General features: G+C 38.2%; 1 protein-coding gene across 1 annotated transcript in view; it reads right to left on the bottom strand.

Moving 5' to 3' along the window:
- LOC150074939 (ATP-binding cassette sub-family C member 5-like) overlaps window positions 1-18,155 on the bottom strand; it is a gene marked incomplete at its 3' end in the record, with an annotated part of 377,014 nt that overhangs the window by 203,915 nt on the left and 154,944 nt on the right. Inside the window, 1 exon segment of the mRNA XM_090389388.1 lies at window positions 3,095-3,268. Within this exon segment, the coding sequence (XP_090245514.1) occupies window positions 3,095-3,268 (174 nt within the window).

The raw sequence follows: 18,155 nt of genomic DNA, 5'->3' as shown, positions 1-18,155 counted from the left end.
TAATAACATTAGTCCACGATGAGCAGTGTCCATTGATTACCACTCTCTGTCTTCTCCCCCTCAACCACCTCTTTATCCATAGCAGCAATTTGCCTCCAATGCCACACTGCTCCAATTTGTGCAGCAGTCTGCCATGTGCAACAGTATCAAAAGCCTTTCTAAGATCCAAGTATATAATATCAAAGTTATTCCCTGCATCATAGTATCCAATCAAGTTGATCAGGCAAGACTTCCCCTTAACAAAACCATGCTGTGTCCGAGCTATAACTGAAGTCTTGTCTAAATGATCCTGCAGTGCTTCTTTAACCAGTGCCTCCATTAATTTTCCTGGAACAGAAGTTAAACTCACAGGTCTATAATTACTTTTGTCGGTCTTTGATCCTCCTTTGTGAATTGGGGTCACATTTGCACATCTCCAGTCTGTGGGTACCTGCCCTGAGTCCAAGGAAGCTCTCATAATTATGGCTAAAGGTTTGCTTACTTCCTTTGCTGCCTTCTTTAATATAACTGGATAGATCCCATCCACCCCAAGTGCCTTTCTTGTGTTTATCTTCAACAATTTCTCCTCCACTTTACTCTCAGTTATTACAAGATTATCTAGCTTACTGCCAGAGTTGAATACACCTCTGGCATTCCCCTCACTGAATAACTCCTCATGTGTGAATGTCAATGCAAAATATTCATTTAGTTTGTTAGCTACCTGAGCAGGATCATCAACAGTTGAACCATCGATATCAAGTTGACCAATCTGAATCATCCCCTTCCTTCTAGAGTTTACATAAGTAAAGAACTCTTTGCTGTTTTTCTTTGCATCCCTTGCCAAAGATTTCTCGTAATCTGCCTTCGCCTGCCTAACCTCCTTTGTAACTTGGTTACAGATCAACTTATATCTATCATAGGCTTCTGGGTCACGCGTTAATTTATATGTATCCCATGCATTTTTCTTCTCTGCCATATGTCTCATTAGTTCATCTGACATCCATTTTGGCCTAAACCTTGAACAATATTTCTTATTTGGTATGTAAAGCTTCCAAGAGAAGTTCTTTGAATGCTTCGCATTTTGATTTTGCTGTTGGTAACATCATCAGTTGGTCCCACTGTATAGAATTTAAATACTGTCTCTGACCATCGTAGTCGCCTTTACGAAAGCAATAACCCTTCCCTTTACTCCTGATGGTAGTTACCTCTTTGAGTAAATCCCACTTCAGCACACTGTTATCACTGCCACCTAGTGGTCTAAAACATGCTCAATCAGGTTGAGGTTAGGTGAGCTTGGAGGCCGTGAGAGGATGGAGAATTCATTGCCATGTTCCTGAAACCAGTTAGTAACCTACTGGGCCTTGTGGCATGATGCACTGTCTTGTCTATAGACATCGAAGTTGTTTGGATACACTGTGATCATGAAGGGATATATTTGGTCAGCGATGATAGAGGACCATCAGAGGACCCAAGGCATGCCACAAAAACAGTCCCCAAAATCATAATATCACCACTTCTCAAACACCAACAGTGCATCTAGGTACCATGGCCTCATGTTGCTTTCTTTAAATGCAGATATGCCCATTAGCATGATGGAATTGGAAATGGGATTCATCATACCAGGTGACATATTTCCATATGTTGGTGATCCAGTGTTGCTGCTGATGTGCCCATGCAAGGTGCGTTTTCTTGTATCTTGCAATGAACATCGGTACCCATTACAGCTGTCAACTGTTATAGCCCATATGAGCTAATGTCCAGAGCATAGTCTATGTGGATTATTGGACTTGCTATTCCTACATTGTATTGTGTGATTAGCTTGGCTGGTGTGCTGTGCTGTGCGTGGTGTGCCACTGCTGTGCTATGAGATGAGGCATATCCTACTTTAGTCGTCACAGACCAGTACTTTCAATAACTGATATGTAATTATTATTAATAAAATAAATACACTATTATATTATTGAATCCATGAATTTTATTAATATCTGAAAATTAAAATGCTTTTAACGCCTGCTGATGACTCTTAAATGTAAAACACGTTAAATATGCTAGCGGCAGGACACATTATGTACCTGGTACAGAAGTTTTATTATTATTTATTATAATTTTATTTCCATGCCTTTTTACGATGATTTTACCAATTATTGTAAAAAGGCACGTAGCCACGAATTTGCCAAGGATGCCAAAAACCTAGCTACGCCTCTGACAATGCTCACCATGGGCATTGGTCACAAGTGGCTGTCCCAGGTGTGCCCTTTGGCTGATTGTTCAGCTGCCATTGAACCAGTCACAGTAGACCCATGACACCAAAGAACAGGAGCACTTAACTATGTCAGCAGTTGTCAAGGTTCTGGCATCTGCATGTCATGCCCCCTCAATCATTCCACATTCAAAGTCTGAAAGATCTCAATACTGACTCATTCTTCCTCACAGACAGTCAAAACTGGTCGCCATGTGTGAAAACTACGAACTCAGTTATTCCAGAATTTGAGTCTTTCACCAGCATCTCAGACCAGTCCATTCCTACATGGGGGAGGTTTGCTAATGCAAAGCCAGCTCAGTGTACTTCACAACATGAGATTGATACATTAAGCAATAAACCTAATTTGATCATTACTTCTTCAAGAGGAGTGTTTCCATTTACAACGGGTTTCCTCAGCCTACAAGTTATTTTTTGGTAGAAATTTTTTCCCACCATAAAGTTCAGTTCAAGGTGTCTTGGTCAGTTAAACCTCAGGTTGTCATGCACTCCTGTACTCCATCCATCCATGTTCTCCTAGGTCTTCCTCTTCTCCTTCTTCCAGGAGTCTGATCATTATTACTTACAAAATTAGGCTATGCTCTACCTGTACAATAATGTTCTATAGTTCTCAAGCACAAGACTTCTGCCCCATTTACTTCAGCATTTTCATGATCAATAATCCAGTGTGACCTTTCAGATCACAGGACTTAACAAATAAAGAGATATGATGAAATTAATTTCCTGGACACTTGTAAACAATTCATTGCTTGAACATTAGTCATAAAATAAGATAATGCTACTAATTTTGGGTTCTTAAAATTTAGAAACTGCTATAATATAATAGATATAAATGCTACAATACAATCCACTTACCATAATAGGATAAAAGAGCAAAATTATAAAGCTACCAAACAATGCCCATGGACCAAGATATAGGCAGGTATAAACTGTAGTAAGCACAAACATTAAGGGGGTAGCAAATGCCAAAACACCATTCATGGCAGCATCAAACAAGCGTTCCAAGTCATTGGCTACATAATTCACTACCTAGACAAAATTATGATAATAAAATAAAACTTTCAAAAAAAAAAAAAAGCAACATATAATTCAATATAATTTCTAGAATTAACAAAAACAAAACATACTGCTGGAAGTATTATTAATTCAATATAATTTCTAGAATTAACAAAAACAAAACATACTGTTAGAAGTATTATTAATTCAATATAATTTCTAGAATTAACAAAAACAAAACATACTGTTAGAAGTATTATTAATCCATTAATGCCCATTGTCATATTTATAGGACAAATACAATATATTTATAAAAATCATTACATTCAATTTATTTCTATCCATTGTTTCTGTGTGCTGCTTATACATCATCAAAATATATTTGTTAGATACAGAAGCCAAATATTTGTAAATACTGATAAACATGGAGAGTCTATAATTGAAGAAATAAATCAGGATTATCTACACATGAACAAAGTTATATGGAAATCACAGCATGGATTTGTTAAGGAGAGATCTCAATTGACAAGCCCAATTAGTTATTATGAGGTAGGCACAAAGAACTGGCATATAAAAAAAAATAAATAAAAAAAAGCCAATTTTGACTTTGTTTGCTCAGATTTTAATGAACCTTTTGATACTATTCAGTGCAAATTAAGACAGTGTGGCATTGGGAGCAAATTATTGCTATGCATAGAAGAATGGTTGAATGGCAGAAGACACAGAGGTTATTAATGGCCATACTTTTCATGGACAACTGTTTTTTATATTTATTAATGATAGTGATATAGGCATATCATGTTTATCCTCAGTGTTTCCTGATGATGCAACAGTGGACAGAGGATTTAATGACAACAACAAGGCTGTGCTACTCCAACAAGTTCTGAATAAATTAGCAAATGAAATGAAAATGGCAATTAATGTTTAACATTGATAAATGTAAAGTACTGCATTTGGGCGGTAATAATCCAAAAATAACATTATATCTCACATTGTGAATACCTTCACAACAAGTTGCCATGATATTTCACTACCTTGAATAAGTAATGCTTCACCAATGGAGAAGACTTACTGTTACTTATTCTCAGTGGATGCCACCACCCAGACGGCACTGTTTCCATATGGATAGGGCATATAGAAACATTAGCCACACTTTCTGCCCCTATTAGACTTGAGAAAAAGGCGAAAAATAAGTAAAAAAGGGGAATAGTAAATAAAAAAGATAAAACCTGCTGTTCGAAACAGAAAGGGGCAGCTACCTCAATCCACTCTTCACTCACACCCATTGCATTAATTTCAGGCCCAATAGGGTTACTTGTCCCAATCTCACTCAGATTCACTCCATGAAAGAGGGCCCAGTCCATGTGACTACTGGATCAGCAGCTGCCTGGAGTTGGACTGACCTGCATGATTTCTAAGGTCATCATCTCTTTCACTCTTCTGACTTTACACATGACCTTTTTCAGACAGGCTGCCACATATGTGGGAGAGAGACCACATGCCTGCAGCCAGCTTGGTCCCTATCCCTTTTAAAACTAAGTTAACAAAATTATTGTGCCCACAGTTTATAACCTATGCTAAACTTTACCACTTAAGCTGCAAATAAATTTTATGGTCTACTAAACAACAAAGAGGTGTGAGATAACACCACTGTTGTAGAAATCTTCGTTCCACTAGTTGTAATAGTTCTAACATCAAAAACCTTCTGATAGCACGTGCATAGATTGAAGACCATACTTAGCCACATCTGTGAAAGTTTCCCCTACTTTTTTCTTTCTAATCTTCCATGCCTGATACTTCCCTTCATTTATGAGAAACAGGATTTGTGTAGCTCTGGAGACAGGAGCAGGAAACTGCAAAAACAATACGTTCTTTCAATAAACACGCTATCCCCATACTCTTATAAACAATAACCTGAAAGCATTGGATGAGACAGGAAAACAATACTGTCTTACACTCCTTGCAATATAGACACTCAGTATTTGAGTAGCCCCAAAATTTGGCTTTGTTCACCTCAACTGGCAGATGCCCATGCATCACCCTCAAAACAAATCACTTTGTGATGCATACCCTATGTGATTGTGAAGATTACTGAACATCTGGGTTATGTCTTGTCCAAACCAGGCACGGGAAATTTGCACTGGTAGTGTGTTCATATCAAACAGCTTACAGTATATTTCTGCAACTTTAAGTTTTCTCCCCATATCTAGACCAAGAGACAGCTGCTGTAAATATTTAATAACCAGCTTATAAAAAGGTGGTATGATTTCTACTGTAGGGCCAGTATGCTCGACACCTAAAAAGATTCCACTGATCAATAGAATTTTCCCATGAGTCCAGTAATTGTCGGGTTGTTATTAATGGACATTTATTATTATTATTTTTTATTATTATTTATTATTATTGGCCATATGGTGCAAGGAAGCCTGAGGCTTGTGCTGCACCAGCAAAAAAAAAAATTCCTGAGTTACCCTGAGAGAGAGAGAGACAGAAGTAGAAAGGAATCACCAAGAAAGAGAAGAATGATGATATTCAGCTCGGGACCCTGGGTGTGCCAAGCCCCTACTCACCAGATGTGAGCCCCTGGGGTTTAGCAAAGGGTAGCCCCAGAATGGTAACGTGACTAACTGAAAAAGAGAGGCCCACTGCTAAGTGTAGTGGGGCCTCGATTCCCTATTGTCTACATTATATCTTGCTCTTGTTAAGACAGTCCACTACGCAGGCTAAAGTAACTGAAGAGATCTAGTGCTTCCTGTAGCAAAATGCCATAAGTTACTGTTAGAATAACATCATCGGTGTTTACAATTTACAATTAGGATGTGGTTCTGGGAGATGAATTCTTCTGATATTTCTAGATTTAGTTAACTACCAAAGTATGGGCTCTAGCGCCACTGAAAAGAGTGCAGGGCTTGGTGGGCAGTCCTGCATAACCCCACACTCTAATTTTATTTTGCCTGAACTATACTCATTGATCAGTATGGTGGTCTTCGCCCATTTGTATAGGCTGACGATAGCTGCCCTCAACAGAGAGCCAGTCTGAACTGTGTGTAATAAGTTCTGCAAATAGTTATGAGAGAGCTTATCAAAGGCTTTTTCTAGGTCAAGAACTGCTAAAACAATGCTATAGAATTTCCGCTTATAGTAGGGTTGTAAATCTCTTAAGAAAAAAAAAGATTAGACACCACAGATCTTCCTGGAACTCCCATATGTCTGGTGAGCACTAATAATGGACCCTAGTTGCCTTTTAAGGTGAGCATTCAATATTTTAGCATACAATTTATAATCTTTTTTTTTATTATTAATTTATTCCCTTATTTCTCGGAGAATGTTTATCAGTTACACAGGTGCGTTCCAACCTACCAACATGAAAGGTCACACCGACAGCAGACCATGGTCACTCGCTGATGAGCCCCAGCAATTCAACGTCTCCTGAAGTGCCCTGACTGCAATTATCTTAAATCTGCAGTGGTAATGCCCATTGATTGAAGTACTAATGTCGAAGTCTTGCACCAGACACCCTTATATGATAAGATTACTGTAGAGACAATAAGGTTACTGTACAGACAATAGCCTGCGTTGTTTCTTTGAGACTTAAGTTATTGTTATATTTATTTTTCTTCATACAATGACAGGTCTCAAAATGTTGCCCTGTGCCTACTATATGGACATCGAGAAGGAACAGTAAACCATTTCTTGCACACAGAAGGTCAGGTTTCTGTAGTTTGATATTGGGGCTCCTTCTGTAGTTTGATACTGGGGCTCCTTTTGGACCACCCAACCCTTCTGGCAAAGTATATTTTGACTATGCTTACAATTGCATCATGGTGCTTGACGCGTAAACCATGCATACGAAAGCACCTCTGGAAAATATGGGTGAGTGACTCAACCGCAATGCATCCAGCCCTGAATATCCTCTCCATACTATGTCCTCTTGACGTTCCAGAGAGGGTAGGAAGAGCATTAATCCTTGTTCTTATAAGGTCTATATATGCATGACTAGACAACAACTTGGTTCCATCGCCCACCCATCGATGCCAAGATCAGAATTTTCCTGATTCACGTAAGCAAGTGCCATCGAAGGATGCATGAGCAGAACTGGAACTAGAGTGGGGCAAGTGGGGCACCAGCCCCAGGTGCAGCATTTTAAGGGCACATTCGACCAGTTATATATTTTAAAATTGCTTCATTTTTGATTTAATTACAGTCGGACCTGTGTTTAACGAACTTCTTTATAGCAAATATTTTTAATTCCTTTTGTTAATTACATTTAAAAGTTTCTGTAGAATGAAGAAAATTTCAATATAATGAACAGATTATGAGAGACTTAACTTTGTAGGCTGTTTCCACCTTTGGCCTTTAGGCAATTTAAGCAATTAGAAAGTGCAAATTAAGGGATAAAGGGATTACCATTCCACAATCTAAGTGGAATATAAAACGTATGCAGCCACCTTTTCCACATACCAAGAAGTCATGCTAGTCAACTTCTTTCTATAGCCAGTCAAAAGATTAAGGCGTATTCCCGACACGGATAATAGCTTCTGGTCAACTTCGTGTTCTTCGTTTAAAATAAAAATAAAAATTTTATTAAAAGAACTACTGCGTTATCTTTGTATGTGTTACTTATGATTCCAGAAATTTTTGTGAGAGTAAAAAAAATTATAAATTTCGGATTTATAATCACTTATGGAAAAAATATCAGGGAGGAAGTGTTTTACAAATTTCGAAAATAACAGAGAACTCCAATTACAAACTTCTATAAAGTATGGCCCATTTTGTGATGTCACACCTCTGAGCTTTTTGGTTTGTCCTCCAGTGCTTAGCCAGTTGGCGAGTTCGCAATTATATTTTGCTTGAATTGTAAAAATGCTCAAGTGTGAGTAGTCGCAGATTAAAAGAAATAAAAGTGTAATTCAAATCTAGTTATTCAGTTGTTTCATCTCCACATTAAAAAAGTAAGTTTTAATAAATTGTTATCAACAAACCTTTCTTTTATGTATTTTGATTTCCTTTAGTTGAACTGTAACCATATATTTTATTTTTATAGGTTATAACATTATATGTAATTATTAGTTATTTAAAGTATATGTTTTATAATTCGATTTTTGTCTCATTTTCAAAATGAATTTAGACAGTAATGAAATTGGGAGGGAGCAGTTCTTGTTAAATTTTTTGAGTAAAGAGTTCCCCATGTTAATTTTTTGAGCAGAACATTTTCCTTGTTAAAATACTTTTATATACTACAAAAATGCAGATTGTGAGCAAACTCCTATTTCAAATAATGTATTATCGAGTTTGTCTTTTTTTAATTTCAATTTGTGCATATGCCTGAATAAAACAATTTTTTAAAATGCTGTTAATGTAGACTAGAATGAAACCATTTTTTAAAATGCTGTTTAAAAAAAACAGCATTTTTAAAAATTGTTTCATTTAGTCTACATGCCTACAATAAACAATATTATTTATTTGGCTGTGCTCTAATTTTAATTAAAATAAAAAATCTTTAAAAATTTAAAATTTATAAGTAAGAATAAGATTTCCAAATGACCAAGTGGGGCAAAATTTCAAAAGAAGAAGAAGTTGAGGGCGCAAGAAGCAAAGAAACTGTCAGATAATTTTCAAAACTGGTTTGGGCCAGTGGAGGTCACTGACCACAATAAAGAAAACACTGTTAGCCACAATTCTTGAAGCTGAAGAACATTGTAGCAAAACAGAGGTTATAACATAATAATATTAATTCTGAAAATGACAAGAAAACTGAGTCTGAAAATGACAAGAAAACTGAGTCTGAAAATGACAAGAAAACTGAGTCTGAAAATGACAAGAAAACTGAGTCTGAAAATGACAAGAAAACTGAGTCAGAGTACGAGTCCCCTCAGATTAAAAAAATGAAAATAATAATTATATCATGCTGAACTTAGATAATCCCACATCTTGGCCATCAAATATTTCTGACAAAATAAGATGTTTTTTAATAGAAAATGGAATGGATCAAGGCAAAGATGACGATTTTGTTATTCTTTATCCGAGGACAGACGTCGATTTTCTATTGATGGTTTGAAAAAAAAACTTCCTAATGGTGAATTTTAGACAGAAATTGCCTGATTTACTCCAAAGTAACTAAATATTTGTATTGTTTTCCATGCATTTTATTTGGAACTAATAAAAATACTGGCAATGTGTCTTCACTAGTCACAGACAGCCTTTTCCTCTTGGAAACACTTATATAGATGAATTCTAAATCAAGAAAATTTGTTAAAACACCATGAACACTTTCTAAAATGGAAATCAATGGAAAAGGATCTAAACAATTCTGAACTTATTGTTGATGCTCTACAAAAAGCTATTTTATCAGAGAAAGAAAAATGGAGAAGAATTTTAAAAATTATTCTGGACACTATTATTTTGTGAAAAAAATAGTCGTGTATTAAGAAGTTCAAATGAGATAGTTGGGAATCTGAAAGCTGGAATATCATTGAAGTTATAAGTCAATATAATAAAGAACTAGCAGAACAAATTTCAAATCATCATAAAGGAACTGTGAATTATTTCTCGCATAAAATTCAAGACTAATTTATATGATTAATTGGAAATGAAATTAGGGCCAGTATTATTTCAAAAATTAAAAAAAGCTAAGTATTGTACTTCTCCTTGTTAACTAATTGCACACCCAATTTATCACATTAGAACAAATGTCCCAAATAATTAGATATGTGCAAATTATTGACGGAAAAATATCAATAGAAGAGAGTTTTGTTGATTTTATAAAAAGTAAAGAAAAGGCTGCCATTGGATTGGCGACAGAAATTCTTGCCAAATTAGAAAAGGATGGGCTTGACATTAAAAATGTAAGGGGGCAGGGATACGATAATGGGGCCAATATGGCGGTAAAATATAAAGCATACAGGCAATAATGATAAAAAAAAATGAATTTGCCACATTTGTACCATGTTCGGCACATAGTCTTAATTTAGCTGGTGTACATGCAGCGTCAGTAATGTCTGGGATGATAAGTTTTAATGGATACTTTGAAGATTTCACTTAAAGGACATACAGATACAAGATGGTCGTCCAAAGAACAAGCTATAAAATCTTTGTTCTTAAAAATAACAAAAGTTCACAAAGTCTTAATTAATATTGAAGATACGTCTGCAAATGCAGAACTACTGATAGTATAGAAATAGAGAAATACTGATAGTATTTCTCTGTCTGCTTTTACAAGTAGACTATCCATTTTTATGAATATTGGCTATATGGAATAAAATCATTCATAATATTGACTGTAAATAAAGCAATACAAGTTACACAGCTTTACATATGTAACTCTTCCTGATTAATAAGCGGACTGATAACAAATCTCCAAGAAGAAATACAGGAAAGTGAATTTCAAGATATTTTTGGATGTGCTGCTACCACAGCAGAAAAAATGGATATACCAGTTACATTTCCAGATGAAAACAGAAGAAACAAAAAAGAATGACACTTTACAAATCTTCAGATGATTTAAATTTATCTGCCAAACAATAATTTTGTATATGTTTTGGATCTTCTTATGAAAAGCTTAAGAATTAGATTTGAAAAACTGAATACTATTTCTTCATATTTTGATTTTATATTTGGAACTTCACTTTCTTTAATTAATAAATCTGACTTGCAGAAGGCTGCTTCCGATCTTGCATTAAAATACAGCAAAGATTTAAATGCATGAGATATTTCAACAGATATTTGAAAAATCATGTTTTAACAATTCTGCAGGATATAAAATTTGTAACCCCTTTACAACTTCTTCAGTTCATTCATGAGTATTGTCTAATAGAATCTTATCCAAATATAGAAATAGCATTATGAATTTTTCTTACTCTGCCTGTAACAGCAGCATCTTGTGAAAGGTGCTTCAAAGCGAGAAAAATTCAATTAAAATAATACACCTTCATTGCATATTTTTAGTTTATGTTATTATGCTAAGAGTACTATATTTTGCAATATTTTGTTTCTATGATTTTATACTAGATATACAGAGTGTCTCAAAAATATTGGTACAAACGTTTAGGGGAGGTATGTAACATCTAAAGGAATATGAATTGCATAGGAACCCATAACCGGAAATGTCATCATAAGTCGGTAGACGGGCGCGGTAGTCGCCGCACGAAGACCATGCATCGATATACGAACTGTGAGCTGCCAGACATGCACCTAGTGTATGGATTAGCAGGGGCAATGGACGAGCCGCTCAACGAATTTATGGAGAACGCTTCCCAGACAGACATGTACCGGACCACCGTTTATTTGCGCATGTGCATCAAAATTTGTGGGATTATGGGTCATTTAGAGGTAACAAGAGTAGTGCAGGCAGACCACGTTCGACGTGAACTATCACCATGGAAGAAAGTGCGTTGAATGCCGTCCAGAATAATCCTACTACCAGCACACGCGTGCCGTTGTTAGGTTTTTAGGAGAATTGGCAACTAAGGCCATATTGCTCCGGGCGGGAATATGCGCTGGTCATTCCCTGACCTTTACGCATCCTCCGTATTTGGTGGTGACGGACTCGAACCCCGGTTTAATCAAGAAGCATGTGCTACATACTGCTGCTTCTTCCCACCTGGCTACGGAGGCGCCTACGCGTGCCGTTGCCTCTGCCTTAGGAGTGTCTCGCTGCAGTGTACAGCATGTCTGGCATGACGATTCCTTACACCCCTTTCATCTCCAAAGGGTTCAGTTACTGCTCCCCCAAGATCATCCTGCACGTATGGATTCTGCGCAGTGGTTTCTCCAAAAAACAGTGTTCAAGACTTGAATTTTCCAGCCTATGTTTTGTTCACAGATGAGGCTTATTTCACTCAGGAAGGCTTATTCAATCAGCACAATGCTCATGTGTGGGCTCACGACAACCCACATGGTGTGCACCCCCCCTCATGCAGCACAACATCGCTTCACAATAAATGGTGGGCAGGTATGGTCGGTGACTGCTTAGTCGGCCCATACCTGTTACCATCCCGCATGAAGTCAGCTAAATATCGGATCTTTCTTGAACAAGTTCTACCAGGGTTACTCGACGATGTTCCAGCAAATGTGAGATGCAACATTTGGTTTCAACATGATGGGGCGCCTGCCCATTATGAAAGGTGTGTTCGTGACCATTTGAACAGGAATTTTTGGCGTCGTTGAATTGGCCATGGTGGACCCATTGCCTGGCCCCCACGCTCACCTGATTAATCGAGCCTTGATTTCTTTCTGTGGGGGGGGGTTCCTCAAATCTATCATGTATGAATCGCCTGTGGAGACGGAAATGGATCTCGTGGCGAGACTCGTCTGCACTGCTGCTACTGTCAAAGAAACTCCAGGTGTGTTCGACCGTGTCCGCCAATCCATGCTGTGTTGGTGTCACACATGCATCACATCTCATGGTGGAACCTTCGAGCATCTGTTGTAACATCATGGAATGCATCCATCTTGTACTCCATTGTTAATATTATGTCAAATAAATGTTTGCCACTAATTACTGTCTTGTGTCATTTCTGCTTCTTGTGCCTCTGCTACTAACTTTCCTGTGACGTTTCCGGGTATGGGTTCCTATGCGATTCACATTCCATTAGATGTTACCTACTTCCCCTAAACGTTTGTACCAATATTTTTGAGACACGCTGTATAAACATAAACTATATGGTTTTCTAATTTCTTTGTAGTTATACATACTTTCTTTATAGTTTATATAGAATTAAATTCTCTGTAGATATAAACGAATATTTGTTTCTTTTTCTTTGATATTTTTGTTTTGTTATATTCACTGTATTATTTAAATATATATTAATAAATATACACAAATCGTAGACCGCTGTAATAGTAATTTTTATAAATTCATAAAGATTGCAGAGGCGTAGCAAGGGGGTGGAAAAGGGGAATATCTCCAGGGCGCTGAGCTTCAGGAATTATCTATCACTATCAGGGGTGTTAGGATGATATGTTGCTCCCGTGCATCGACGACCCTAGTTATGCTACTGAAAGATTGACTACCTTCATATAATGGAGCCATATTTATAATACTTTTGCCCCAGGCATAGGATTGCCTAGTTCCAGCTCTGCATGCAAGAGATGGCTCCACCACCCCTTTAGCAATACCTTTCTTTCAAGTAAGACACTACCATCACATTGCAGCCTCTTGATGTTACTTAACTCGTTTTGTATATGAACAGAGTTAGCTAGTTCTCTAGTCAAAACCAAAGGGGAAAACTGTAGCTTCTCCAGCCTATTTCTTTTCAGGAGGGGGATGGTCCATCTAAGGAACAGAATTCCAAGACCCCCCCCCTATGATGTCAGCACAAATATACACAGTGACTGTATCATAGGGTAGGTGAAGTCATTGCTTGACTGATGACCTCACTTGGGAATCTAGACCATTAAGTTTAGAAGCTGTTACTTTCCCTAGGACCAGACTATTATATTGCCAAGGTATTAAATAGATCCTGAGGATGAAAAGCCTCTGCTGAGGTTTCAAAGGAGCAGTTTTAAGTTTCCCCAACAGATCAACCAAGGAGGCACCAGCCGTCACCCTATCTGATGAGTGAACTCCACACCAAGGTACTGCCATGTAGATGTTATATTGTCGCCTGGAAGGCAACAGTCACATGAAGAAGCTACAGTCAATCGCCTTCAGCTTTTTTGTCTTTACCAGAAGGGACCAAGGACAGTCCAGGACTTAGAGATATTCACCTGAAGTCCACTCTTCCAGAAAAATCGAGCTGCACGATCTAATAAACTTTGAAGTCCGGAGGCCATTGATGCAGCTAGGACGAGATCATCAGTAAATGCTAAGGCATTAATTTTGACAGAGCCAAGATCAAAACCAATGTAAGCCGGGAGATCCTTAATCAGCATATCTTAAATAGCGATACTTGCGTCCAATTTCCAACTTCCTTGTCCATTTTACCCTATTTTTTTAAAAATACAGTTTGAGCCTCTAAAAAGTCTTTCGGGACTTTGTCCATAGTGAAGAATTCCAAGAATATTATAGCCAAAATTGGTCCAATCTCGTTCCAAAATTTTTTATAGAATTTTATTATCAGTCCATCTGGACCTGGCACTTTTCCTCCTTTCATTTCTCATAAAACTAGTGATACTTCTTTCAAAGAGATTGGTTGATCATGCTCCTGTCGATGACCAGCACAGAATAAAGGTAGTTCCCAGCTTACTGGTAAAGCTGGTCCTAGAAATGCTGCATATATGTTTATAAGCATCTGTAAAGCACTCAATAATATCATTGGTGGTATGATATTGATGTGAGCCTGATTGAATCTGCTGAATAAGACAGCTACGTGCCTGTGTTCTACTGAATTGTTTGAAAAAAAAAACAGAGGTTAACACATTTCATTTTGTACTCTTTGCACCCCCACTTCATCATGACAATATTTTAATACTCGCCATACTTCATAAAGGTGTCTTAATCTTTCCCTGTTTTCCACACCTTTTTTGCTCGCTAATTGTTGGAAAGCTGACCTTATTTGCCAGTTTAAAATTTTTCCGGACTTCGCATGTCCAATAATTATATTGTACCAAGTCATGTGTTAGACACTTAATATTGTGCAAGACACTCTGTAAAGGAGCCGGATTTAAGGGCCAGGTGCCTCTTCAATGATCAACTGTTGCAAACAGTGGAAGGTCCATCATCACTAATTTGTGATCAGTAAAAGAGTGGGATCTGGAAATGTTAATTTGCCTAACCCAAGTTGCTTTGCTTGCCATATTACTTGGTGCATAAATACAATCATTGGGTCCTTGAGGTTGTCACAGACATTCTCTCAGATATGCCAAACGAGCTGTGCTTGCTACCTGTGAGTCTAAAACGCTGATGGAACTGATATTCGGATAACACTCATGTCAAGTTGACCCAATTTCGGCAAAGTCCGGACAGTCTGTGACAGCCAAATCCTCTGCTTGCACCCTCACGATGGTGGAGCTGTTAGTAATCCTGGGTATAACTCCATGCACAAGTACATGGTGGGTGACCATACAGGTGTGAACCAACGTAAGCAGGGATCGAGGTGTGGCGCCCACACCACATGGAGGAACGCCGCCCCTCTATGTTACCAGGCAGTACTAGGTGGTAGATAACTCTGATCAACCGGTGCAATACCACCACTTTGCTTATTGGAGGCTTGAAGTGGAGGAACCCAAGTTTAGTCTCTAGAGCTAAGTTCCAGTCAACCCTTCCCCATCTCTTCCATCATGCAGTATGATTGATGACTTTTGAGGTTATGATGAACATCGTGGTGAGATCCAATATTCCTTACATTTCGAGGGTACAGCTCTAAAACGGTGTTCGCAGGCCGGCTGCTAGTTAGTACACCGGACCGAACCTATTGGTAAGTCTCTAGGAGGCTCCTGGATCAGCTAGTGTATAATCTTGCTACCTCTACTCTGCCAGATAGTGACTGGAGGGAGTCCGATTAGTGTGTATGCGGGGAGCATTGTCGAGGCCACGTTATGTCAAGGATCTGGATATATTATTACCATGTGTATGACATATCCAAAAATTTCATTACTTCATACAGCATGTCCCACCCACTTTTTCTTACTATTGAATACACCATGAATTGTCAAACTAATAGAGCAAGCTTATCTGCGAAAAGATCTAAACCTCCCAAGCACTTCCTAATTCATTTCACAACTATACGTGGTCTCAATTCTAATCTCAACGACGTCCATTTCCACTTGCAGTCTGCCAAACCCCATGTACTTTTTCTGACAGAATCTCAGTTATCAGTTGATTCAACTACTGCTCATCTCAGATGCCCAAATTATTCGCTGTATGATTATTTTTGCCTCAAAGGTGGTACTTGTGCATATGTCTGTTCTGATATTCCCTGTCAGAGACTTGGAAATTTGGAATTTCCTCTCTTTGATCTTCTCTGGCTTAAAATCTCTCTACCTCATTGTGTCAAATTCATCTGTTGTCTCTACCGTTCTCCCAACTCCACTAATCACTTGGAGCTCTTTGACTTCCGCTCTTTGCAACTTGACTTTCTCCAGTCCAACTTTCCTAACAGTGAGGTAATTTTCCTTGGTGATTTTAATGTTCACAACTCCAGCTGGCTTCCGTTTTCTAGTCACACCGACCCTGCTGGTCGAGATGCTGAGAGGCTTTTGCAATTACTAATGATCTTGCACAGATTGTTCATTTACCTACAAGAATACCGGACAATCCTAATCATACTGCTGATATGCTTGATCTTTTTCTCACAAACAACCCTTCTAAGTACGCGGTCGAAGTGAGAGGTCAGTTAGGCACTTCAGATCACAACTTGGTGATTGTCTCTTCTCCAATGGAACCTTTATCTTATGGTTATTCCCAACCTCGTGTTGTTTGGCATTACAAGAATGCAAAATGGGATAACCTGTGAGACTTCTTTTCTGCTTTTCCTTGGTCGGATTACTGTTTCAAAAGTTCTGATGTCAATGTTTGCTCAGATCGTGTCAGTGAAATTATTCTTGCAGGAATGGAATCCTTTATCCCACACTGCACTTTAAAATCTCGTCCTTTATCTAAACCTTGGTTTTCCAATAAATGTGCTAAGGCTGTTCAAGAGAAGAATGTTGCATATTGTAATTGGCTTGTTTCTAATTCTTCAGTTTCATTTTCTGCCTACACCAAAGCTTGCAACAATTGTAAAGCAGTTATTAACCAGTCTTGCACAGATTGTTCATTTACCTACAAGAATACCGGACAATCCTAATCATACAGCTGATACGCTTGATCTTTTTCTCACAAACAACCCTTCTAAGTACACGTTCGAAGTGAGAGGTCCTTTAGGCACTTCAGACCACAACTTGGTGATTGTCTCTTCTCCACTGGAACCTTTATCTTATGGCTATTCCCAACCTCGTGTTGTTTGGCATTACAAGAATATAGTTGTACACGTTGGCACTAATGATATTAAGAGTAGGAGACCGGCGGAATTACTTAGCAAGTACAGGTCACTGTTGAAAAAAAGCCGTGAATTAGGGTTGAACTTGAAAGTGTCTGCAATTCTGCCCAGACACGATAGGAGGGAGTATATGATGAGAACCTTGTCGATCAATTCGGTCCTGGAGGGATTGTGCAAGGCTCAAGGAGTAGAATTTTTTTCAGCCTGGACTGTACTTGTTAACAGGAGAGATTGCTTCTACAGGGATGGGATACACTTAAATAGAAAGGGTGCAAGAATTTTTGCTGATGCTGTCGAGGCAGTGTTAGGTGGGTCTGAAAACTGCTAGTTGGGGGGGATACAAGGACTAATAGATTAACAGTAGCCAGTGGCAGAGGTGGAAGTGATTCTTGCACTGCTTCTATTGAAATGAGCAGAAGTCTGAAAAACAAGATGCAGGATATTTCAGAGACTGCTGGTAGTCATTGCGGTACAAGTAAACACATGGGTTGTGTTAGGGTAGCTAAGAATAGAAACAGGTGCATGTATACCTGCGTGTACACCAATGCTAGGAGTTTGGTAAATAAATTTGATGAATTTGAGGTATTGCTCAAAACATCAAAGGCAGATATTGTTGGGATATCAGAGACGTGGTGTCACACAGATATAAGTAATGCGGAACTGGAATTTGGGGAATACAATGTGTATAGAAAGGATAGACAGGACAGGAGGGGAGGAGGGGTTATGCTATTAATTAAGAAACACATAAAGTCCAAGGAAGTGAAGCCAGTCGACATCGATGGACAGGGCAGCGTCGAGTCAGTTTGGTGTGACATAAGCATAGGGAAATCAACATTGAGAGTAGGAGTGTGCTATAGGCCTAATGACTCTGATGAGTATAATAAGATATTGTACAGGGAAATAGAGTGGGCCAGTAAATCAGAGAGTCTTATAATGGGGGACTTTAATTTCCCAGATATTGACTGGAATTTGTGGGTTGGTCACTCGCACACTAGCAAGGC

Source organism: Mastigoproctus giganteus, unplaced genomic scaffold (assembly GCF_048544385.1).
Source record: "Mastigoproctus giganteus isolate SK-2022 unplaced genomic scaffold, ASM4854438v1 scaffold_15, whole genome shotgun sequence".
NCBI classification, from domain to species: domain Eukaryota; kingdom Metazoa; phylum Arthropoda; class Arachnida; order Uropygi; family Thelyphonidae; genus Mastigoproctus; species Mastigoproctus giganteus.
This window is presented reverse-complemented; position numbering and strand designations above follow the sequence as displayed.